The sequence below is a fragment of the Vanessa atalanta genome, chromosome 1, assembly GCF_905147765.1.
Source record: "Vanessa atalanta chromosome 1, ilVanAtal1.2, whole genome shotgun sequence".
Classification (NCBI taxonomy): domain Eukaryota; kingdom Metazoa; phylum Arthropoda; class Insecta; order Lepidoptera; family Nymphalidae; genus Vanessa; species Vanessa atalanta.
In genome coordinates this window covers 11,134,736-11,161,182 of record NC_061871.1, presented here as the reverse complement: position 1 = coordinate 11,161,182, position 26,447 = coordinate 11,134,736, and the positions used below count along the sequence as shown (strand labels likewise).

General features: G+C 32.0%; 2 protein-coding genes across 2 annotated transcripts; both read left to right on the top strand.

Moving 5' to 3' along the window:
- Positions 1–10,169: 10,169 nt before the first annotated feature.
- Positions 10,170–15,596, top strand: LOC125064948 (odorant receptor 2a-like). The gene is made up of 5 exons (XM_047672276.1): positions 10,170–10,927; positions 11,011–11,110; positions 12,313–12,414; positions 13,780–13,935; positions 15,534–15,596. The coding sequence occupies exons 1-5, from the start codon at positions 10,170–10,172 to the stop codon at positions 15,594–15,596; spliced, it is 1,179 nt and encodes a 392-aa protein (XP_047528232.1).
- A 2,271-nt stretch (positions 15,597–17,867) lies between these two features.
- Positions 17,868–22,048, top strand: LOC125077735 (odorant receptor 49b-like). The gene is made up of 5 exons (XM_047689762.1): positions 17,868–18,538; positions 18,933–19,032; positions 19,772–19,873; positions 21,606–21,761; positions 21,983–22,048. Exons 1-5 carry the CDS (start codon positions 17,868–17,870, stop codon positions 22,046–22,048), a joined length of 1,095 nt encoding a protein of 364 aa, XP_047545718.1.
- The last annotated feature ends 4,399 nt before the right edge of the window (positions 22,049–26,447 follow it).

Below are 26,447 nucleotides of genomic sequence, written 5' to 3'. Positions count from 1 at the left end.
TTCGAATTTCTTGTTATATAATAGTCCAACAGATGATCTGTTGGATTATAATAATCTTTATTTATCATTCGCTTAGACCAAATGAATGTAGGGGTAAGATGCCCTTGCCATTAATTTGGTCTCGGCACAGTGTGTGAACTGCATGAAAAAATATTTAGTAGCCGGTGAAGCCGAGCTTGCCAGACTCTCCTTGGGGATGCTTTTGCTTCGGCTGGTTTGCTTCCCTGCCACCATATTTACATAAATTTAGTATTTATTATAAAAGGGGAAGGAAATACTATGTTTGTAAATGTTCCATACTTATATTAGCGCAAATATGTGACCCAATAAAATCAATGTAGTTGGATTTTGATCACATGAAAAATAAAATAATACAATGTTTCAAATTCTAATATTTTAATACAAAATATATGTCGAAAGAAATATCGAACAAGTAAGACTAAATAAAATAAAAAATTCAATCAAGAAATGCTAATATTTCCAACATTTAAATTTAAATTAAGATACAAACAGACACTCGAAAGAAATTATCATACTTACCTTTGGGTAAGTTCTTCGTTCGAAGTGGACATAATAATATGTTAATAAATTCAATCTACCTATTAAATTATATAAAGTTCAGATTATGTAAGAATAAATTCTTTATTATTAAAAATTTCTTACCATGAAATTGACCCCACAATATGCCTCATATCACCAAAATATATGAATAAAACGAAATAGTACGAGTATTCATAAAAAATCTGCGCTTTCGTATGGGTCTGGTAATAACAGTTTATTCTTGATTTTTAATATAGCCCGGGGTCGTTGGCTTGCAAAACAATATACAAAGACATCGAAACAAAGGCGTTATGCCATGTATTCTCATAAAGTCCAGCATTTTATGCATAAGAATTAATTAGTATGAGTCAGCGTAGGATTTCATATAGTCTGGGAAAATATTTAGTATGCTACGAGGGTCTAGGAAAAACTCGGTATTATAACTTTTTCACATGAGCAGGCGTGGTCATGCGCCCCGGCGCGTTGGTGCATTAATGCCTTATAGAACTTAATGCAAGCTTGCATGCGGGCCACTCGTGTCCGTAACGAGCCTTGGCAAAGATTATTGTAATAATTATTAGTACCTATGTTAAAATATCCACCTGTTACATTACATACATAATCGTTAGAGTTTTGTTTTATAAATATTTTCAACTGAAAGAAATCCGTGTTCTGTGTTTTATTCGACATTTCTGGTTGAATTTTGTATGTAAGGTTTAACAAATACAATAACGATACGGTTCAAAAATGACAAAAAAGATATCCAATTTATTGAAAAAAAAAAGTTTAAATAATTGACGCAGATCACAATTATCTGTGAAATATAAGCTTAAGATTAAGAAGAAAAAAAATAAAATTGAAAGTGTGTATATTAAAAATATAATATATCCGTGTATCGAACGAATCAAACCGTGGACTCGAGGGCTCCTATCTTATATTATGTTAAAAAATACTTGCATATAGTTATAAGCATTGTAGGCTTCCGTTTTTTCTTTAATCTATGACAGTAACTCTTCTAGCTAAAAGTCTGAAAGCCTTTTGTGCCGGCTTGGAAATCTAGAGCTACTTGCAAAGCGCACTCACCTATGTACATATTGCGATTTACATTTGCATACGAAACGCTTAACTTGTACCGAGGAAACTTAATTAAAGATCTATTAACCGAAAAATGCGGATATCAGTCTATGTTTAAAAAATTGAACCGACTTCAAAAATTGTACAAGTAAAAAAATACTCATGTCGGTTTCTTATCATAGGTTTTTTTAATTACATAAAAATGTCTCAAACGAGTGCCAAGTATGTTTCGCTTATTAATATTAACAAAAGTTTATTAATAATGTCATGTAATAATAAATAATGAAATACTTACTTTACTTGTAGTTCGTAGTGTGATATTCGTGTACTAAAAACACGAGAAACGTATAATTTTTATCAAAGGTTTGTCTTCAAACAGTTTAAGGTAATTATTGATTTTTTACTTCATTTTCAGTTATTGTTTTATATATTACAAAAAATGAAGGCGGTTTAATGTTTTGCTAACAATTTTTCTTTTTCCATTTTATGCGTTAGCATGGAAGCAAATATTAGTGTGCACTAAGTCAGCTATTTTACCCGTTATAAAATCGAACTACACCAGTGTCATTAAAGTAATTTAACTTAGATTATTAGTTAGCATTATTAATAAACAGAATTATAATTTAAATTTAATAATAGGCTATAGAATAGTATAATAGTACAATTAATATAGGTCCATAATATCTTCCACGTAACAATTTCCTTCTTAGAGGGAGTCAACTGTAAAAAAAACTACACTTTAGCGTTTATTTCAAAGGAACTACGTAGCGTTCTTAATTTTAAATTGATATTAGTTGGCCGAATTCGAAATACAAAAGTTTCAGTCCGGTTGAATGTTCAGTAAATCCCCAGTCACCTTAATCCAAGTTACTGGATGGTTTGACAATGGACCTAAATTATACAGATGGGAATTAATCAGTGGAGCTTGCAACGACTGTTTCACTAAGTTAAGTCATAGACTAAAGGCTATACCCCGGATAAAGACTTACATTTCAAAATGAATAGAAGAAGATTAATATTGTATACCAATGTTTAGTTACAAAGGAGTCTTTCCCTCTTGTGATATCATTAGTTATCTCGTCTGTCTAGTTTATAACTTTATCAAATTTGCATTATAATGTTTAATCCGTTTAATTATCTGTTCGTATTATATTTTATAAACAGATAATTTATTAAAAAGTACTCTGTAAAACAAAATAATATATATAATCAAGTTTATGAGATGAGATAGAAATTGAAGCGTTTTTGTGCTTTTTTTATACTTAGACGTTAAATACACGTTGCACTCAAATTCGATGGCCACAGAGGTTATATGCAATTTTTTTTTAATATTGCATTAATTTTAATAAAAACAGTCAAGGCTTTTATACATCCACTAAAAATAATTTAAAACAACTCTTAAAGCAGACTCTTATTATCACCCTGATTTAAAACCTCCCCAGAGCTACTGAAATATTCTAAAAATCCCTCTCGTGGAATTTAATATTTTATGAACATAGGGATTTATAGCTTAAGACCATTTTGTATTGAAAGGTTAAGTAAAACGTTTAAAAAATAAAATCTTTATAATACATACTTAAAAAAAAGTTTATATTCTTTTCATTTTGTTTAATCTAGCCTCGTATATAACATTAAAATCTTCATATCTCGCCACCTAAGCTCAGATATTAAATTGGGAAGTCGAAATGGGTCAGGTATATCAAATAAATTCAGATTGAACATAATGCGAGTCGACATTACCGCCCTGGATGGCAGGCTATCGGTCTTTGCGATAAATGTCCAAAGGTCCAAATTTAAACCCTTTTTTTAGTCGGAGTTTGCCGTGTGGATTTCAACCGAAGTGCGTGTGATTTCTTTTAAATGTGTGTAATATTTATATTACGATAATACAATACCTAGATATACTTCAATAATTTTCTTGCTTGATACATATACAAATATATACAATATGCAACATTTAAAAACTATTAATTTACGAACTCCACTTTTGTGAACACTAATCATCTTGATTACAACCTAAAAATGGCGGCTCATAAAGATATTACGGCCGAAAGACTAACCGGATATCCTTCAGACTAGCCAAGGAATCTAGAATCCAAAAGATTAATACCAAGGAATACAACAGATACAAGCAAAATATAAAAAAAAACACAAAAAGCAATTAAAATTGTAATTCTGATATATTGTGGTGTTATCTTCAAATAAAATCATGCAGCTCCATCAAACTACTAAACTCAAATTATTATATAAAAATTATATTAGAAGAAGTGATACACTAAAGGCACAAACAGCATGCCCGTGGAAAATTGATAATTTTAATTAAAAATAAATCTTACTAATCTTCTTTCTCGTACGTATCATTGTTAAATGTAACGTTAGTAAAAGAAAATAAATTATTTTTGGATACGTGACCTAAAGCTATCAATCATGATTGTAATCATTTTTTATTAACGTACCTAAGGTTTGGTGACAAGTAGTGCGTATTAAGGTAGAGGCGAGGAATAATTTACAATAGCTATCTCTATCTGTAGGGATTTTTATACTGTATCAGATCTACTTATTTTAAATTGGTTTGTGGAAGAATTAATGGACAGCGTCAAAAATTATATGAACGTTATATAAAACGGTTTAGCTTATTTAATAATACTGTTCTAGTAATATTAATAATGTATAATACTTAGAGAGCGTGTGAGAACCTACTGTGTCTTCAGCATCTTGGTTTAAGGTTTAGTAAGCATTTTATGAGCACGTGCATTCTAACGTCATGGCCAAATGCGAGCTCTAACAAAACAACTCGGATAAAAGCTTGTAATACCCGAATAAACGGGAATTTTACGAGTTAGGTACTTATCTTGTCATACGGGCAAGTGTATTCTGGTGATTGAGCCAAGTATGGCTAAGTGCAAGTCGCATTAGCGATGCGGCGCCGGCGGACGTCCGCCTTCAGTTGCGACAACACTCCACGCTTTCAACAACGCAAACATTCCGGTGTGTTACCTAAAATTGAGGTATAAAATAAATTTTAAATAAATTAGTCATGAAACAATTTTCTCTCTTAACACTATTTAATATTATTTTAGAAGAGAATGAGTGGTTTTAAGACTTTATTAACGGATTTGGATTTATATATTATTACTATTGTGAACGTTTCCAAACGAACCCTAATATCGAAGAACTTCTGAAGGATATGAATGAAAAAGTTAATATGGAAGACCACGCGTTGCGGCCGTAGAAAAAAAGATGGATGTCTGTGAATAATGTTCGGTCGCGAACTGTAGTAATGGACAGCACTAAATATTGCACCAAGGGAAAATAAATTACAGCACTTTTTCAGACGCACAAAAAGTACTCTTCGTTTTATCTTTCACGGGATCTCGGAAAAAGTTTAATATGTTACGCCGGACACTGATTATGTAAGTGGCTGGGGAAGGGCGAATGTGTACTTTTCTTCTATTACGTTTTATTTTATGAGCTCAAAAAGATATATTTTTCCAGATTAACCGTGAAATGAATAGAGTTGGTAAACTTTAATTTTGTTGGAACTGTTCGCGTTTTACTTAATTTAAATATGTATGCAATTTTAATGTTATTTTGAAGAAACTTTTCGAAGTAAAATAACATCCAGTAAATATGCCACTGATGGGCTAAGGCTTCCACTTCTATTAAAGTCACTACGTTCAACCTGATTACGATTTTTTTGTTTTCAGACGGATGCCGTGTGACAGCTGATGACTTGTACTACAGATATCTAAAGCCTAACTAGAAATAAATACCTCATTAAGATTTTCTTAAATATAATCCAGGAGTTTTATTAAGTTATAGCTAAAAGATTTCTTGTTTTTATCAAGGAAAATAGATTGACTACTTCAAATTAATTTTGCTTCTTTTCCCGCAGGAAATAAATTTTCAACGATTTTGGAGATTTTAATTAATTTAAAAGCAGGTGCATGGTTGTAAAAAGTTTGAATTGCACGATAAATCGCCTTTCAGCTTTGTAGGAAGAATTAGCGCCTCTTTACTGCTAAATACATTTATAAAGCAGGTATTGGATACTCGTCCCAACTAGACACGGATAAAATTAAGATTTAACTTGACATATATATGTATATTATTTATTCATATTAATATATTTTTTAGGACTACGTGGTCGCTGAGCCGAGATGACCCAGAGGTTAGAACGCGTGCATCTCAACCGATGATTTCGGGTTCAAATCCAGACAAACACCACTGAATTTTGATGTGCTTAATTTGTGTTTATAATTTATCTCGTGCTCGGCGGTGAAGGAAAACATCGTGAGGAAACCTGCATGTGTCTAATTTCAACGAAATTCTGCCACATGTGTATTCCACCAACCCGCATTGGAGCAGCGTGGTGGAAAAACCTTCTCCTCAAAGGGAAATGAGGCCCAGCAGTGGGAAATTTATAGGCTTTTAATGTGCTCGCTGAGGCTCAGGTTGTGACCGACTTAGTCTTGGTTGACTCCACATGTGTTTTCGTACCAGTTCGGGATCTGCATTTTATTAGTCCCTTATTTTTTCAACAAGTCTGTAGTCGCAGTCGCAGTCGCATATCGTATCGTGTCTGGGAACAGTGATATTGCACTTAAATTAGATTATACATCATGAATATATTGACCAGTCCCTTTGGAAAGGCCTCACATAATATAAAAGTTTCATATCATCAATTAAAATAGATGTACCTCTTTATAATATTAGTTTGGTAACATTTAATACGGACGCTTGTGTAACATAGGTAACAAATTGTTTATTGTTTATTTTGTATGAAAATGTTCTACGAAAGTTTATTCAATTTGTTGGTGCTTTTTGGCGTACACTGTTGAGATTTCCTCATTTATCAAAATATGTGGTTAGTTTAATTAACTTTAGAATTGTATTAAAACTAATGTTTAATCAGATTTCTGATATTAAAAGTATAATTTTACCTTGGACGTAATTTTAATAATGTATTTTTGCGTATTAGGTAATATTATTAAAGCGTATATTTATTTGTATACGCCATTCATCACACCCTAAGGTTCAGATAATTTGGCAAAATATCGTCTAAGAGGTTTCCTCATGATGTTTTCCGCATAAAAGTTAGTGGTCCTTACCCGGGTAAGGAAATCGTGCGATTCTATATATTCGTATTATGATCGTTAAACGGTAGTTTTTGTTGTTAAAAATGACCGTGTCTATCTAGTACAATTTTACGCAACTATTATTTAAAAAGTGTATGAGAACTACCGTTCGGTTCGTTTATTTATATACTTGTATTACACGGAGCTTACACGAGTATAAATATTCTGGATATAACGTTCCTTAACTGCTACATAAGCGTAGTGTACCGTGTATATCTTGTACCCATTACAATACTTCTGGAATGGAATGAGGATAAAATAGAGTTCAGAAATATAAGGCCTTTCGGACTATTAATAACGTAAGAAAAATACACATAGACTTTTTTATAGGTGAGAATTACTTTTATTAATATATTTTTCTGACCGATAGTCATAGCGGCCAATCTCAACGGAGAGGGATGTACTCTCTACTCCTTCACTATTATAATCTGATGGGAGGGCAATTCCGATGTGACCAGAGAAATAATTCAGGCGCAGATCCAGCCGCTTTGGGTGCTTTGGGTGTTTTTCGCACTTCTAAATTCAAGACTCCGGTCTTTTAATGAGTTTAAATTTTTCGATATAAATTCCCTAAACTTATTATCGACCTGACGGTCGGTCGGTCGGTCCTGGGGTTTGAATCCAGAATCTTGGGACCTGAAGAGGGTGGTTTTACTTGGTGGTAGGACTTTGTGCAAGTCCGTCTGGATAGGTACCACCCACTCATATATTCTACTGCTAAACAGCAATACGGATATCGTAGTTGGTGGAGCACTGGCTATGTAAGAAATGGTTGGAATATCTAACGGTGCCAATAACTATGAGCGGAAACTGATGCTGAAATTAACTTGGAACTGATTTAATATACACCTTTTTAGTAGGTTAAGAAGCAGAAACTAGCAATAAATTAAGCTTTCATCCGAGTTATGCTAAAATTTTGAGCCAAAATAAGCATTTGAGTGTTTAACAAAATTCCGAAATCTATTCTTGAAGTACTGTATTAAAATTTCAACTAATTATTAAAAATAAATCAAATTAATTGACACGAGGAATAAGCTGTTTTAAAATACGTTGGATTTCGTGTGAATTTATTAACATAATATTTACGATATTATAAATACTGATATCCCTATTTGGTTTTTCCCAGTACAATGAATATTTCGAATTAATGCGGTGGTAACACTTGTACTATGTCTTTGATTATTTCTGTAATAATACTTTAATTTAAATTATTTATTATTTATATTGATTGAATATTCAAACCAACATAAAAAATATACATGTTTTCAATATATTTTATATATTTGAATTTCCAAAGGCTTGTTGTCCGTTCCTTTGGTGCATCTCTCTTTAAATATTATTTTTTATTTTTTTTAATTCATGTGCCTGTTATTATAAAATATTTTGACTGACTTAAATATAATCTGTGATACGCATCAGACGCTGACGAACAAAAGTTGTTTATCAATTTCAACTTTACCTTTAGTAGGTACATTTCATTGTTCAATCACAGCACCTCACGTTGACGAGGTCCTCCACAAGCCCTTTGTTCATTTAAATATCCTAATCCGAGCAGTGATGCTGCGGCTAGTAATCAGTCGGTAGTACGCGGTGTCCCGTAGGATTTAGTTTCAATCACAGTGGCGACCGCGCGCGTGATTAATGCATACTAAACAGAGTGAACTCGCTTTTAGATAACCTTCCGAGATCGGTTTTTGCTTTGTTTAAGAAAGGATCACTGCACAATGTACAATTATTAATAACTTAGTTACTTCAGATGCCTCAATATTATCGTGTATCGTAATAAATTGTTTTGCAGTGCCAATGTCAATGGGTGCTGATCACTTACCATCAGGTGGTATAATTGCTCTTCCATCTAACTGTTACATAAAAAAGACGTATTTTGAACGCTTTCTGGGATCCTGTTGTAAAACCGTATCTATGCGATGCCCCACAAAAGATTTACTGACTCAATTCAGTAGAGCGACCGGAGTAACAATTTCTGTTTGTTCCTTGTACCAATGATGAATATCATGATGATAATTATAGAATCAATAACTTTTTTAAGTTTATTTTTTAACGGGTGGAGTCTTAAATCACTATTAAGAAATTAATTTTTGCTTACAACAGATTTCATAAACACAAGTAGGCAAATAAAGCGTTGTTGAAGACAAGTGACTGACTGCCGGCAATTACGAGGCGAAGGCCGAACAAAGGAGCCTCTTAGTTACACTTAATTAAAAAACAGGAAAGAGGCGTAAAAAGTTTTTTCTTTAATAAATGAAGCGTAGGCTTAAGAGCGAAGTTGCGAGAATGTGAATAATAGTGGGAGGAATGAATTCTCACTTATTTCAAAACTGAAAACTTCATTCATTCATACATCCTCGAGAATTACTCGTTTGGTTAAATAATTATCGCTTTAAAAAAATATAATACTATATACATTAGTAAGAGTTAATTATTTAATTTGTAATGTTTCCATTTATCTCAATAATAATTAGATTTGGAAAAGCACGCGTTTCACTAACATGATTTCCATATAAAATATGTCAAAATGAAATCACAACTACGCCTATGGTTAAATTTCCTCTAAGTTTAGTTGCTTTAATTTTCCGGGCTCAGTGCTCACAATGAGACGTGGCCTGCAGCCATCATTACTGTAGGTATGCACCGAGTCTTTCATTCCTGCCTCCACTCTCCCAACTTCGTTGTTCGATGCGTGAATACTTTTCGGGATATTAAAAGTCACGCTTCTATTATACGAGGATAGTTTTGTATTTTCTTACATTATATTTTATGGTGAGTATAAAAGTTTTAATGAAAATGTTTTGTTGAAAACGTAACTAAGTATAATACCTGTATTAGTACGCTTTAGATGTCCTATGGTCGAAGATGTCTCTTCAGTTTTGATTTTGAAACATATTCCATTACGATTCAACTCTTTTTCGATTACATTCCATTATAAATACATAAATATTCAGTGCTAAGTAGCACTATTTATGTACTCAACCAAAAATACACACTGAGTACAAGTTTATTTAGTGTGTATTTTTGGTTGAGCAGCTTCAAGCCTATTAACATATTTCTGCTTTTGGTACCCACTTGGCATTATTATGATCATGAAAAAAATTATGAAAAATATTCAATATTTGTAACGTATTTAGTAGTGGTTGTATAGAAAACAATTAAAAAATAATGTTATAAGTAGATAACTGTTAAGTAGACATTACTTAAGCGGTATACCAATTTGTGGAATTACATAATTGGTTTGAAGAAGTGTGTAATTTTTTAATCACATACCACACACATGTACAGTAATTAACTAATTACACACCAAGGTAAGAAATAAATATTTTTTAATTTAAAACGCTTTAATAACTTCGTTGTAATTAGAATTGTAAAAAGTCGAGTGTCCATTTCGCCGTCTCCTCGTAAAGGATGGCTACGTCTAAACTATCTGATTGCTTTAAAATAAATTTTATTCATCTCAAATTTTTTGGAATATGGCGGGGTTACAATACGTCCAAGTATTACAAATATTATTCGATATTATTTCTCTTTATAAATTCATTCACCTACAATACTTTGCTTATCTTAAATTTACTATTTACGCCACGGAAAATAGATCTTATAATTCGCGAAGTAATTTTTTTATTTACCGAAGTGGCGGTAGCTGGTAAAGTTTTCATGATACTACTTATGCGAAAGGAAATCTTTGATGCTTTCAATATATTAGATTGTGAAGCTTTTAAAGGTGAAGACGAAGCTAGTAGGCAAATTGTGGAAAGTCATGTCTCTAAGTACAAAACTTACTGGAAAATATACGCCATTATATCAAACTTTGCTTATTCTTCGCAAGTATTTCTACCGCTATTCGTATATTTGATATTCAACACAAAAATGGAATTGCCGATATGCAAATACTATTTCTTAGACGATCATGTTATACGAAACTATTTTGTATTTTGGTTCATATACCAGTCAGTTGGAATGTACGGTCATATGCAATATAATGTCAATATTGACACATTAATCGCTGGATTTTTGATGATGGCAATAGCACAGTTCGAAGCGCTAAATAATGGACTAAAAAATTTAAAAGACGCTAAAAATAATACAAAAAATTATCAATTTAGGGATGCTGCCGAAATTGTTAAACTAAATCAACATTTAAAACATTACCAGCAGATCCTCGAGTGAGTTAACTTAAAATATAAAATTTTATTTTTCTGTTATTAAGTACCTATTATAAATATTTTAATTCCGTATTTTATTCTAGCTATTGTTCTGCAATACAGAATATTATAGGAATAACAATGTTCGTTCAATTTGGGATTGCTTCTGTAATAATTTGTGTAATTTTATGTGGATTGCTTTTGGTAAGATTTTTTTTTTATCATATACCTACTTAGTTTTTTTTTTAAAACAAGACTTGCAATGCCCCAAATTAATTAAGGAATTACTAATATTCCTATTTACCCCTTCTTTTAAGCTTATCACTTGTGTTAGGAGTGGGGACAACAATAGCGCCAGGGGTCAGGATCGATCCTGCGACTTTTTACATCGCTAGGCGGACCGAAAACCAGTACCTACGCTATTGACGCTAAAAGTATTGTAAGGTATATTTCGAGTATGTGTTTTAAATAAAAGTGGCACAAGTTTGATGGACTGCTCTATGATAGGTGTCTCCCTCGAGTACCGAATATTGAAATTTAATGAAGGACAAAGGTAAGTAGTGGTTTAGAGTTAGGTTAGAAGAAGGAAGGTGAACTAACGTGGTCCAGTTGTAATAGCCTGGAGAAGCGCTTCACTAATATGGTTACAGGACTACGAGAATTGGTCCTTTAGAGAGTTGATCTATGTATATTCAGCAACGGACTGCTATTGGAAACATATAATGATAATATTTAATTCTGCTTCTGTGCTATGTCATCATAATCGTCATTCGATATCCATTACTATTTATTTAGGATTAAAGCAGTGTGTAAACTGCTTGAAATTGATTTGTTTTATATTTGCCGCCGCCTGCTTACCACAAATTTTCATTAGGAATGCTTTTACTCATGGCTTGGATTTTCGTCATTATTATGAGTCTTGAGGCGCTTACGTAATCATTGATGGTTGCGCTTTACAAAATCTCATTAATCAACTCTAATTATACTTACAGGTTGAGATGGGATGTACAGAATTCGATAAAATATTTCATAAAATTTGGTTCATATTCAACTGTTTATTCTCACTGTCACCATGTTCAATTGTTTTTTTTTTTTTGACATTTTATTTTCATAAAAAGAACATTTTGATCTGGGATACAATTTTCATGTGAACCTTTTTTATTAATTACGTACAATATTTTTTATGTCCTATATTTTTCGAATTAAAAATAAAAAACCTTACAACAATTAATGTAACGATTGCGATGTGGAAATTCTAGGTTCCTCGTTAGTCTGTTCAAGTCATTTTTCTTTTCCTGTATTTTTATACTCTTGAAATTCAGGGATATCCATAGTTATTTATAAAAAAATATGATTATAATAATTCTGTTTTATATTATTTATTTTTTTTTTTGTTAATTATATAGCCGTCGTCTATAGAAGCTATGATATTTATGGTGAGCTATTTATTCGCCATGCTTTTACAAATATTCGTGCCAGCATGGTTGGGGACACAGCTTAGTCATGAAGTGAGTTTGTTTAAATTATTATTTATTGATTATAAGTTAATAAAAATAAAGGCTTCATGAAGTAATTATTCCCAATGTTTTCGAACGCTGAAATTACGAAAAATGCTAGTCAGAAAATATGTATATGGAATCGACGCATGAGTGTTAAAACTACTCCACCTTGAATTTTATTCTGATATTATAATAATAATAAAGCATTAATTTCCTTCAACTTAGAAAAAGCAAGTGCTTCGATATTCAAAACTGTTTTTTTTAATGATATAATTAGGATCCAGCAAATGGGCCACCTGATGGTAAGTCACCTCCGCAAATAGTAATTAGCGCTGTAAGAAATATTAAAGATTTCTTTCATTGCCAATGTGCCACAAACCTTGAGGTCCTTTGTGCCTGTGGTTACACTGGCTCACTCACCCTTCAAACCGGAACACAACAATACTAAGTATTACTGCTTAGCGGTAGAATCTATGATTAGTGGACGAACCTACCCAGATGGGCTTCCACAAAATCCTACCACCAATTAAACTTAAACTAATTTTATAAATTGTTATTTATAAAATATGTTTTACTTATATTATTTGATCTTAGAACTGAATAAAGTTTTAAAAGCTTGCAAAAGCACAAAGTCAGTTACTTTTTTTAACTTTTAATTACTTTTTTATAAGTATATAATTTAATATCTTTCATTTTTATTTGTACATTAAACTACATCCCTTTTATTCATTGTTGTAGTTGTGACCCTTATGCAAGATTAATCATATAAATTTAAGTTTTTTTAAGGCATTTGGGGTACGTTATGGTAAGTAATCACCGCTGCCCGTAGACGTACGTAACTTTTCTTTCGTCATCAAAGTATCACCAACTACTTACTTGGGAACTAAGATGTTATGTCCTCCCTGTAGCTATAGTTACACTAGCTGGCACTGGCATAACAATACTTCGTAATGCTGTAGAATATATGCGGTATATATATTTGCGATAGAATATATGATGTGTAGATAGTACCTACACAGACGAGTTTGAACAAAAACCTTTGTAACCAGTTAACAAATTACTAGAGAATTTTAATAGTATCAAAGCTACTTTAAATATATATATATGACGACGTTCCTGTGAATGTTTGTAAGCAGCATGACGCCTAAGGTTTCCCTGGGATATAATATATTTCAGACGACCGTGTTAATTGTCAATTTGATGATAATTAATTTCTACATTGGAGAATGAAGGGGATTTAATTGTGAATTTGGAGGAGAATTTTTATTAAAAGAACAATATTGGCGTCTGATCCTAACAAAAATAAATATTGTTTTTTCATTTATTAGTTACTTTAAAAATTTGGACGACTGAAATTATGCTCAACTATTTCAGAGCCAGGAACTGGTATTTGCAGCGTATTGTAGCGAATGGATACCGAGATCTGAGAGATTCAAACGAAGCCTTAATGTTCTCATGGAACGAGCGAAACGGAACATAATATTAACCGGCTGGAGGCTGTTCCCACTTTCTCTTGATACATTTACATCGGTAAGAACAATCATTTTTTTCATTAATAAAATCGTTGTTTTTTATGAATTTCGACGGTATGTGGTCACCACTGCCCCTAGACAATTTGCGCCGTGAGATTTTAATCATTCCTTACATCTCCATGTGCCACCAACTTAGGGAACTAAGCAATTATGTCCATTGTGCCTGCAGTTACACTAGCTCACTCGTCCTTCAAATCGGAATACAACAATATATGATGAGTGGTTGGTACCTACCCAGACGGGATTACACAAATCTCTAGCACCAAGTAAATCTATCATATTGTTATAACTACCTATAAGTTACGTCATGTCCTTTGTTTTATTACTAATATTATAAATGGGAAAATTTGGATGGATAAATATCCAATAGTATACACTTAATAGGAACTTGTATAATAGTAACAAATGTTACTCGATCGCGCCAGAACAGCCGATTGGATCTGCATGATATTTTGCTCAGAGATAGATTAATCGTTTATAGCACATAAGTTACTTTTTATCCTCCAAAAATGTACTGAACTTGCACAACTCAAGTAGGCCGAAATATATGAAGTTCAAATAGGAATTTAACTGTTATATTTAGGTAATTAGAAAGAGGTATTAGGTGTATCTTACTTTTGGTTTGTATCCGATCGAAATTTTTCCATTAAAAATACTATTATTATTTTCATCAATTAAAAAAAATCGTTAGCAATTAAATGAAATTATGAGCGTGAACCAATCACAGGATAACTCGGTTAGAACACCACTAATCGAGAGGTTCGGTTAGAATAAGTACGGATGTATTTGCGCCAGCCGCGAAAATGTACTGACGGCTAAATAATTTGTCAGAGATTCCGCGGAATGTTTGGATTCCAACTGAATAATAATTATTATATTATATATAATATCAGAACACTATTTACTAAGCGAAAATTCATAACGTAATATTTGATGTTGTAAATATTTGATGATTTCTAATTTATTTGAAAGTAATATCAATCACATATATAATTTTATATATGTATTTCTAAAAATAAGAAAATACCAGTCTTTTGTAAAGCTAAAGATTAACACCCTAAATGTCCCACTAACGAGCAAGTCTATTTTGCATTTGCGGCTCCAGTGTGAGTTCATGGATACTAATATGTGGAATATCACTCCACGCATACCTTACGACGTTTTCCCTCACAGCTGACACTCAATATATTATAAACACAAATAAGCACGCAAACACTCAAGCTATCTGACTAAATATTATCTCTTTATGTAGCTTGAAGGAGTTCCCACAGGATGACCAACTACATTTTCACGAACATCGTCACGATGTGGTCACAGCTCTAGATTGTAAAGTCAATTTTACTAAGCCCTTATTTACAAAGATATCTGACTTAAATCAAACTAAAATGTACGTCGTTTTTCAAGACTAATTTTAAGTCACTGGTTCGGAATGTAATAAATAAATATCGGATTCAAGCCAGAAGTATCGACAAGAAAGTATTCAACGTACAATTTTTTCTTATAATATACATATTTATGTCAAATTTTGTGACAAAAAAAAAATACTGTAAAATTCCCACATCTTATTCTATTATACTAATAACTAATTTGTTTCAGATTTTAAAAAACGCATACTCGTTTTTCACTCTCATCAGAAACGTGCAAGCTCGAGAAATATAGTTAATAAGTCAGCTAATTTGGAATCACACTGCTTATTCTGTAACACCAGCTTTGTAGGTCTAATCATAACTTTGAACCCTTTTAACATACAGTAAATACTTTTTGTCTTTTATGCTAATAAAATTCTTAAATTAATAAACTTAAATTGTATGAAATGATTTATATATATATATGCTTTGGCGAACTTTGGGAGAGGTTTGGAGAACGTCCAGAAATAAATTATGATTGGATGAACCGTAATGATGATACGTTAAAAATTTTTAAGTGGAAATATGGTTTTTTTTCGATACCTTTTAGTTTCGAGTAAAGTTACTTATTAAACTGAAGTTTATAACAAAAATGTTCTGGCTTATAAAACAAACATCGATGTTAGATACATACTGTAATGTCAAACAAGTACTCAGTAGGTACTATATTATTTATAATAAAATAAGTAGGTACTCAAGTCAATAGAAAATTCTAGACGTTAGAATAATATCGTAGTCCGTAATAGGCACTTAGCGAATATTACGAAAATAAAAAACGACGATGATTAAATATTTATAAATTCTATTACCGTTAAGTGGTATACAGAAAGAACTGTAGACTATTAAATAACTTTTATTTATATATTTATAGTAGGTAGACTACCTACTAGTCCAAGTCCGAGATATGCCACGGAATTGGAATTTACTACCTGATGGTAAGTGGTCTTCACTGCCCTTACATATTGAAGCTGTCAGAAATATTAACAATTGCTTACGAGTACATCGCGAATATATCACTTTGAGCTCTGAGAACTTAAATGTGTTTGTGTGTGTAGTTATACCGGCTCACTTACCTTTTAAAACTAATGCCGAGTGGATGGTGCCTGCCCAGGGTTTGCATGAAGCGCTACATCAAGTGAAAGTATTTACGAGAAAACATTTTAATAAGATATTTTTATAGAATAAATGGAAAAAATAATTGTTATTGATAAGAGGATGTAGCTATTGGTCCTGGGTTCAAATTTTGGATCGGGTTAGTAGAAAAAAATGGACAAATTAATTTCGAAGCTATCCAGGTGAGAGCGCTACACATTCCTTGGAAAACATGTTGAGTTGTTGGTTTTTCATATGGTTGAAGTGGTGATTAAGGCTAAAAAGAGTACTCCTGGCTCTTTGCTAGTTACAATATAATCTCATACTTGTATTGAAACTGACCGTCTGTTGAATTTGTCCAGGAGGTCATAATAATAATTATTAATTATATCACAAATAGAAAAACGCTGAGCAGTTCAGTAGCACTATCACCTTTGCTTGTCAAAAATAAAGATAAAAATAGAAGCAAAACGGCAAAATATTTTTTCTCAAATTTTCGATAATGATTGTGGCCAAATTATCTATACAAATATATATAAGCACACACTAAGCAGAAAATGTAAAACATAATGAATATAAATTCATTGCCACATATTTTCAAATGAGATGGACAAAATGGTCTAGTAAACAAAATACACAAATTTTAACCGGTCATTGTGGGTTTAAACTGTATTTTTATAGACATAGTATGTGTTTGCATATTTATCCCATACTCTGTGGCGAAGAAAATACTGGCAGGAAACTGTATCTGTTTTGTGTACTGCCATATGGCTAGTGGAATAAAACACAAACGTTAACTTTTTTAGTGTAGAAAGACTAAGTGGGCTAGGAAAATAGTTTTATCCGTACAATACTGTTTATTGCTGTTTGGCGGTAGAGTATCTGATGAGTGATAAGAGTACCACCAAATAAATAACCGTACGTGTAATGCCTCTTTCTTGAACATTTTAATACTAGTCAAAATTGTAAACGGTAGAATCGGTGCTGAGAAAATAAGGCCAATAGAAGCATTGGTTACAGTCAGACGTGATTGTTTCAATTTTCCGAGCACATGAGAACTAAACTGAATCGAAAAACTTACGAAAATAAACTAATAGAACACCTAGCCTTATTCCTTTTCTGAATTCGGTCAATGGTAATTTTGTTGCTTTAGAAAATAAATCATCAAAATAATAAAATATTTTAAAAATAATAAATTTCTAAAACAAATAAAAATATCGTAAACTTATGTAAAAGTTTCTTATAAATTAATTAATAAAACGAGAAACAAATGTGGAATATTAAACGCGAATATATTTCTATAAATTACAATGTATTATTATATTAAATACATTCTGTAACGATGGCGGTACCGAGCGCAACTGCAAGTTTAAATAACTCGTTAAAGTGTTGGAAATATTTAGGCATTTGGCCTGACGGGAAACATAAAACTATGTACCGATGCTATTCATCCGTTTACATTTTCGTCGTTTTAATATTATATAACTTACAACAAACAATGAGTCTATATTACGCCCCGAGAAAAATTGAACTAATGATTAAAGAAATAACATTCTTCTTTAACGTTCTAGCTATAACGAATTGCGTATTCATGATATTGTATAGGAAGAAAACGATTATCAAAATTTTTAAAGCATTAGACAGTGAAGAGTTCCAAGGTACTGATATCGTTACGAACGACATATTGACAAAGGATGTAGCTCACTATAAAATGTATTGGAAAGGCCTCTTGGGGCTGGGAAACTTCGCTTACACATTGAATTCCGTCGTTCCAATAATTGTAAATTTGGCAATAAGTTCTTACCAACTTCAACTTCCTACGTTTAACTACTATTTTCTTAGCGAAAGTATTAAGAACGAATACTTCGGCTTGTTGTACGCTTACGAATTTTTTTCCATCTACGGAATCATGATGTACGACGTAACGACTGACTCATTCATAAATGGCATATTATTTTTTTCAATAACACAAATGAAAATACTGAACAAGAAATTCAGAAATCTGAAAACGGAAATAAATTCAAAACTGTCGAGAGACGCTCAAGAAAGAATACACGTTACGAAACTAAAAGAATGCTTGAGACATTACGACAGCATTTTGACGTAAGATTTATTTTCTTTTTTCAAATTTTGTATTGAAACTTTATTTACCATTACATAGGTATATTGTATTATAAAATTTTTAATAACTTTGATTTATTTTGAAAAGAAAGGCAAGGTGGTCGACGGATTACTGAATGGTAAGTGGTCGAGGTACGTACGCGATACGAGGACTGCCTGTATCACAAACAAGTTTCAAAATAATATCTGTAGGTAATAAGTATGGGGGAGATGATTTTGAATTGAGCAATTGAAATAACTAAATTAAACCTTTATCAGAACAAGAAGAAGTTTCGGAGAAGGTTTTTAATATATAATATTATTAAATTACCCGATTTTACACTAAATGTTCAGTTTAATGAATTATATAATTTTACGTTTAATATTTTATCAACAGATACTGTAGCGATGTCCAAAGTATAATCAATTTTATTATGTTCGTGAAATTCGGACTGGGATCCTTGCTTATTTGCGTTCTGTTGTGTGGATTACTTCTGGTAAGAATATTTATATTCAAATTCATTTAGATATATCTGTAGAGTTGTATTACTGTTATACTTCACAGTAGTTAAGTCAGTCTATGTGTATTTAGATACACTCCATTTAATGCTAGGTAGAATTTGTCTTGCATCAGCATATATATTTAACTTGTTAAATTGAGAACGATTCATTTCAAAGAACTCTCGACGCTTAAATTCCATGAAAACTGACTGTTTGCTTTAAATTCATAACAGTATATATCAATTTGAAGTTTTAACGATATTATCTGCATGATGGTTTTTATCTAAAGTAAAAACCAAAGGGTATATGTTCCAAGTGATTGTTAGTAGATATTTCATCCTATACACATTGGAATCTTAAAAAGTATTGAGGTCTGGTGATACAAAAACTCAAGACATCTCTCGGATCAAATTACACAAATACCAGTAAAATAAATGTATTATAAAACGTAATGTTTATGGGAAAAATTTGATTTTATTTCAAAATTGTTATGAAAATTAAATCATTATCTATCGTTTGATGTTAATAAATAAAAATAAAACATAAATCAAATTAGTTGTCATTAATTATAAATAAAATTGAAACCATTTAATTTAAGATTGTTTTCAGTTTTTTTTTTATATTCGAAAACCTAAACGTGTTGTGTAAAATATTATCGTTCTGGAACTTTCTATAGTGTTCAAATAAACTGTAACATGTGGGTTCCGCCTAAAATGCTGTTAATTTATTTTTTAGCCTCAAACAATGGAATCTATTATGTTTATGCTTTTCTATTCAATGGCAATGGTTTTACAAATATTTGTTCCATGTTGGCTTGGGACGCAGCTCACTTATCAGGTAAAATATATTACAATTTTTTACAGAACTAGCAACCGTATCTTTGCATAGTTACATTAATTTTTTGCTCAATGATAATAATAAGTAAGTATACTTAAGTTTAATACAGTAAAATTACGATTCAAAAGTGCCTGTAAAAGCCAACTACAGTAGTATATTTTGATTTTGATTTTGGTCGAACTAAATGATCGCTTTTTTGTGGTATGCTGTATCAACTATTTTCCGAGTCGGAAAATGTTATCTTGTACATGGGTAATACATAAGTACAATTATCCCATCTAAATTGCATATGTAATGGCATGTAGGTGGCAAAATTATACACAATTTTATAAGAATTTAAGAATGTGTTGTTAATGAATTAAAACGAAACTTTGAAGACAGTCTTTGCGCTCAATTGGTGCCCATGGCAACACAGACATTAATGTTTAATAATTGCCTTATTTTATAGACACCCAGATTTTAAAAGATATGCAAGTATAATTATTATCGCCTCAACAAATGTAGCTAAAAATGTTGTAGTTTCTATTTTATGATTGTAAAGCGCAGCTACTCCTAGTCTGGAACCATTGTGTAACTTCTAACTTTTGTTTGTGAAAAGCGACGTAAAGTTTATCCACATGCCGAATTTTAAATTCCTAAGCCAATCGATTGGGTAGCTATATTCCCTTACGTTTTAACAATTTATAAATTTTTCTAATATATTTATATTGATATTTATTCACTCCGTGTTTGTAATAAATTTAATCATGATATATTTTTTATATAAATAAAATCTCAATTTTATATCTTTCATTTTGTTAAAAATTCTATCCTATACTTTTACTATGTCTTAAAAGATAGATACTCGTTATCTTGTCTATATACGTTATTATGATATTGTAGGTAGAAGCAGTTACTTGAATCCTGAACTGCTTTTTTATAGTTTAATTTTTTTTGTGTGCTAGATGTGTTGACAGTTTTTTTTTAAATTATCATTCAGAATACACATATCTTAGTGAGACGACAACAAAGCACCAGGGAATACGACAAACTTGGAGGATAAGTGATAGCCAATCTTAAACTCCATTCGAATGAAGATTTAAAGATTTTCTCAATGTTCGCGTCGGTCACATGTTGAGCTCTATAAGTGTTATTTTAAATTTAAAGCTAGCTCAGAAGTGCACGCTGGTGCTCCGACAGCTGACGCTCTGTCGTTGGCTATTGCATACAGCTCATCTATGTTTGGAAAATATGACGCGTAACGCCTTTAACGTCCGGAAACGCAAAATCTGACTATATAAACGTAATAGGGGAAATTATACTTCTTAGAGAACAATTAAACATTGTTGATTATTTAAGTATAAGTATTCGTGTTTATAAATATAATGCGATATTTTATTAGTCCCAAAAAACAAAGGAACATATCTAAGAAAAGTTGCATCAATACGGCTAAAGTCATAGTTTTGCCAAAAAATTCTATATGACATGACAATCTTGCACGACGTTCTCTTTATGTGTTATGTATGATATAGATATATGTATGTGTGTGATAAAAACCATACGATAGTGTAAATGTCACCACTTTACAAAGAAAACATCTCTGTCTCAAATATAAACTGAATGTGCAAAGTCAAAGTCGTTAAATCGAGAACCGTTAGTGCCTTTAGTGCTTACCTAAAGTCTAGCTCAACGTTGACATATTTCCTTTGGTCTAATATTGCTTTTCGAGCAAGATCGACGCATTTTCTTTCAGAGTCAAGAGTTAGTGTTCGCGGCATACAATAGCAATTGGATCCCTAGGAATGAACCGTTTAAAAGGAGTGTCAAGGTTTTTATGGAGCGCGCTAAAACTCCTATTGTAATAATCGGCTTCAAGTTGTTTCCACTGTCTCTTGAGACTTTCACGTCTGTGAGTATTTTTCGGTTAGAAAACTTTTAGTTGTCAATATTACTAAGCACATAAACTTGTATACCACTTCAAACCGGTACATATGTACGGAATAATGAATGGGTTTGCTATTATAGTATTATAATATTTGCTAATAATTAAATTCGACGTCTTTTTGCAGCTGACGTTGTTACATACGTCCTTATTCTGTGATTATTAAATTAAAGTTTATTCATTCGCAGATAATGAAGACAGCTTATTCATTCGTGACTCTAGTGAGAAACTTTCAAGAAGAAGCTGAAACATAAAACGATATCGATAAAAAGATCTGTTGAAATCAAGCTTGAAATTGAACATCACTTGTAATGTCACTTTGATTTGTCATAAGTTATCTTAGCGTTTTATTTAAGCACATGCACATATGAATTAATTGAAATAAAATGTAATTAAAACAAAATGCATCACGCATATGTATTATTTAATGAATTTAAACGTACGTTCCTATACGTTACTGGCTCTCTTTGAAAAATATTTGGTTCTGGCCTATATTGGTGAAGAGTTTGATGAAATGAGTCGTTAGGACGTGTATATCTTAATCGACGATAAGGTTCTAACTCAGTGGTGAAGAAATCGAATCGTGAGGAAAAGCAGCATGTGTCTAAATTTAATTAAATTCTGTCACATGTCTATCTGCCGCTCGCAATGGAGCACTGTGATGGAATTAGCTAAAAGACTTCTCCTCAAAGGGCCTTAGCCCAGCAGTGGTAGATTTATTGGCAGTACTTTCTTTCTTAAGTATGGAGGGTTAGATATAATAGGCTCACTGTTCACATCAGCTAAAAGTAGACGGGTCGTTATCATCGCTGGTTGTGCTGTGAAAGCAAGCTCAAGTTACCTTAGTTTCCAAGGTCGGGTGGTGCATTGGCGATGTAAGGAATGGTTAATATTTTAGCGCCAATGTCTATGTGCGGTGCTGACCACTTACAATCAGATGGCCCACTTGCCCGTCCGACTACCTATCTAAAAATAAATATCAGTACGGTATAAAGCCACTCTATGAAATATTGTTTATATCTAGGCGAGGATTTGTGTCGAAGGTGTGCAAATAATGCACTGAACAAAACATAGTATTACTATATAAAATAATAGGTCAACTTCGTTTAAAAGTTATACGTAAGTAAAATAAATATTAGTTAATGTTAATCTTGACAGTACGAATAGTCGTGGCATAATTTAACTAAAATATATTATGCTATGGGATTCAAAGTAAATTAAGTATTTAAGATTTCTTTCCGATTTCGAAATACTTTCGAATTAAAATGCAGAAAAAACTAGAATTTGAAGAGTCCTTGGTCTTTCTACGATTTCCTAAGAGACTTCCCTTCAGTTGTGTTCAAGACGGGGCCAGGACGCTTTTTAACCTAAATGGACAGATTTTTTCAAACTACATTCTTTTAAAAATTTACTTCCATTTTAAAGATGTATTTTTGAATAAATTTTAAATATATATAGACATTTCAACTCGTTAAGAATGATGTTATAAATCGTTTTCATATTTGTGTTTCTTTATAATATGTATATTTATATACACTTCTAAATTCAATAATATTTCCTTATTTCGGAATCGGATAATTATCTGTTATATTAAATATCATACGATGTACATATATAAAATACATAAATAAGTCATAATATTTAATTTTAATTTTAAGCAAAAAGTAATAACTAATGAATATAAAACAATTATTAATACTTTCACGTGAAATTGTCATGTTAACTTGAGCCTGGCACGCCTGTCTGGCCTTAGCGCGGATAACAGCTAAGTAAGTTTTTTTTTTTTAAAACACTGATTTGGTCATGCTTATATTTATCTCATCATGCTTCAACGAATAGAAAATATATTCGCAACTTGAAATTGGTATTTAAGTATTATTTTATGTTCACCTATTCTCGAAAAAGGAACGAAGGAGCGGGAACGGAGACAGCGTACACCTGCAACAGACTACACGGGTAGAGTTATAAGTCTCGTAAGGTTAAGCGAAAAGTTTTTTGTAAAGTTATTGTTAATTTATAGCCATCGTCTCAACCTATACTTCTTCCTATGTTTCTCTTACATTTCAATCCTTTCAGAGTCATTGGTAACAGAAGAATTAGTTTAAGTCTTGATTTTTATACAGCTATAGCTATAGCAGCGGGTTAAATCTGCCAAATGTAATGACGGATATAATAAAAATAAATTCAATTATTAAAAAATTACCACGATAATCGTGCAAGTTTAAAATGTACTATAAACAACAATTCGCAACGACTCGAACAACCTCGAAGCTAAGAATCCCGAAAAATTATCCAAATCTATTTTTCGAGAGCTCATAATATTTAACCATTGTTATACAATAAATAATGTTTTATCAATAGACGAAGTTCACATTTCTCTTTGTTTTCGAAAGCCCAACCTACTGTACCGCACCTAATTGTTTCTCCTTACTAGTTATCCACGCCATTTACGCCATATGCTGTTTTATTCCTGACGTTAGAGACAATCAATTTTACGAGCACTTTGAATAAATTGCTCGAAGATATTACGCGATTTATTCGCTAAAATATATGAAATTGTTTTCCACGACTTAGTAATCCGGCGGCCGATGGGGGCGATGAGTTCTCGAGTGGCGACCACGGAGCGGAAGACGCAGCGTGGGTAGGCCCCACAAAGTGATCCGACGACCTGATGAAGATCGCGGGAAGCCGCTGGTTACGGGCTGCACAAGACCGGTCGTTGTGGCGATCTTTGGGGGAGGCCTATGTCCAGCAGTGGACGTCCTACGGCTGAGATGATGATGATGATGATGATTTAGTATTAATAGATGTAAGAAAAACGAACATAATGTAATAGAAAAGCAGGCTGATCATGTTAAGTTTAATAACATAGATGCGAATAAAAGCCACTCAAAATGACTATAAAATTTAAGTATAAAAGATAACTAAGAAATAATAGCACAAGAAAACTATAATAATTTAGAAGGAACATCATTTGCAAAAGTGTAATTTACTGCCAGTGAAGTAAATATATCAGAGTTGTGAGCACACACTTATGAGCAATGGATAGTGTGCAAGTGACATAAAAAAAATTAAATGTTTGGATTCAAAGCTCTCATAATGACAATGTGTCTGCATTTTAGATTAAAGTAAAAGAAAGAAAAATCAAATGATTTCTGATTCTGATAGCAGACGACTAAGATTTCATACAAGGTTTAAGCCCTCAAGTAAACGTTGAATCAGAATTGGGTGATAATTTTCTAACAGAAAACTCTGTATGTCCATTATTTTTATTCTTCAGTGACATAACACTTTAGTACCATGTGCGTGCCTCATATGATTACAGCCTTCGACATTTGTAACCGTTGTATGCCAAGTTGTGAACGTTTTTGTATACAGTGCAATTTGTCTGAGTGAACGTTGGAGATAGCTCACCAGAATGAGCCGCACAAATCATGTACAAATAATAAATCGGTACGGAAATCCGTTTAATTAATCATAAAATAGCATTGAAGTTTTTATAATCGCGTCAAAATCACGGTGAAAAGGAAGCATGTTATCTAAAATTACACCAAAATCTTGAACATTCACTTCCCTCAGTAGAATATTATATGCATAATATACCTGATTAATTGTTGATTTCGTCTTAATCAGATGCTTTGTTGAAATCATGCAGTTGCATGAACGTCAATGCTATTATCCATTGCTTCAGGAATATCGTTGGCATAACCAATTATGCTAATAGTATACATGGCAGGAAACTGTGTGAATGAGGATTTATATATTTTCTTAAAAGAAAACTCGTTTCTTATTTCTAAATACACCACATCTTTATAATTCGTTTTTTCTCTTTCACCTAGCGTTTTAGCACATTGTATGAGGAAATTGGAAGTATTAGGTCAAGATGAATATCCCGATTGACGTCAAAAGAAAATAGGTATTAGTATACCTGTTTTATATTTCCACTGATACTGATTTTGTGCTCAATGAACTAGAACTACATACGATTAATATATGAGATCCATTAAATGTAATGAATTATATTATGAAAAACGAAAACAGAACTCTTGATCACCTTAATTTTAGAAATACATATAATTAGGAATCAGAGTACTTAATTTTTTATGAAAAAAAAATTGGCCAAAATATTAGGATCTACTTAACGATCGACGAATGATGATTGATTAATATTTTGCTTAGAAGTAACAAACAGCCTGTAAATGTGGAACATTTGCTGTGCCGTGTTCAATCCTCCTCTCCCATTGGAGAGAAGGTTTGCAGCTCATTCTACGCCGCTGCTCCAATGCGGGTCGGTGGATACACAGGTAGCTAAATTTCATTGAAATAAAATATATGCAGGTTTCCTCACGTTTTACTTCAACGACGAGCACGAGATGAATTATAAACTCAAATTAAGTTTTGAACCTGCTATCAATGATTAAGATGCTCGCGTTGAAGCCAGTGGGTTTTTTTATGAATAATATATCCATAACAAGCGAATTATCTCTTATCTTATTTAAAAAAAAAAAATATTTTAAATCTTACACTGTGACTTAACTAGAAAACTCTTATTATTTTCTTTTTTACTTTATATAGTCTTTAAACGAAGAACATTATTAGTATTCATTGAACCGACTATCCGGTCTTAGAATTAAGCCAAAAGATTTCAGCGGC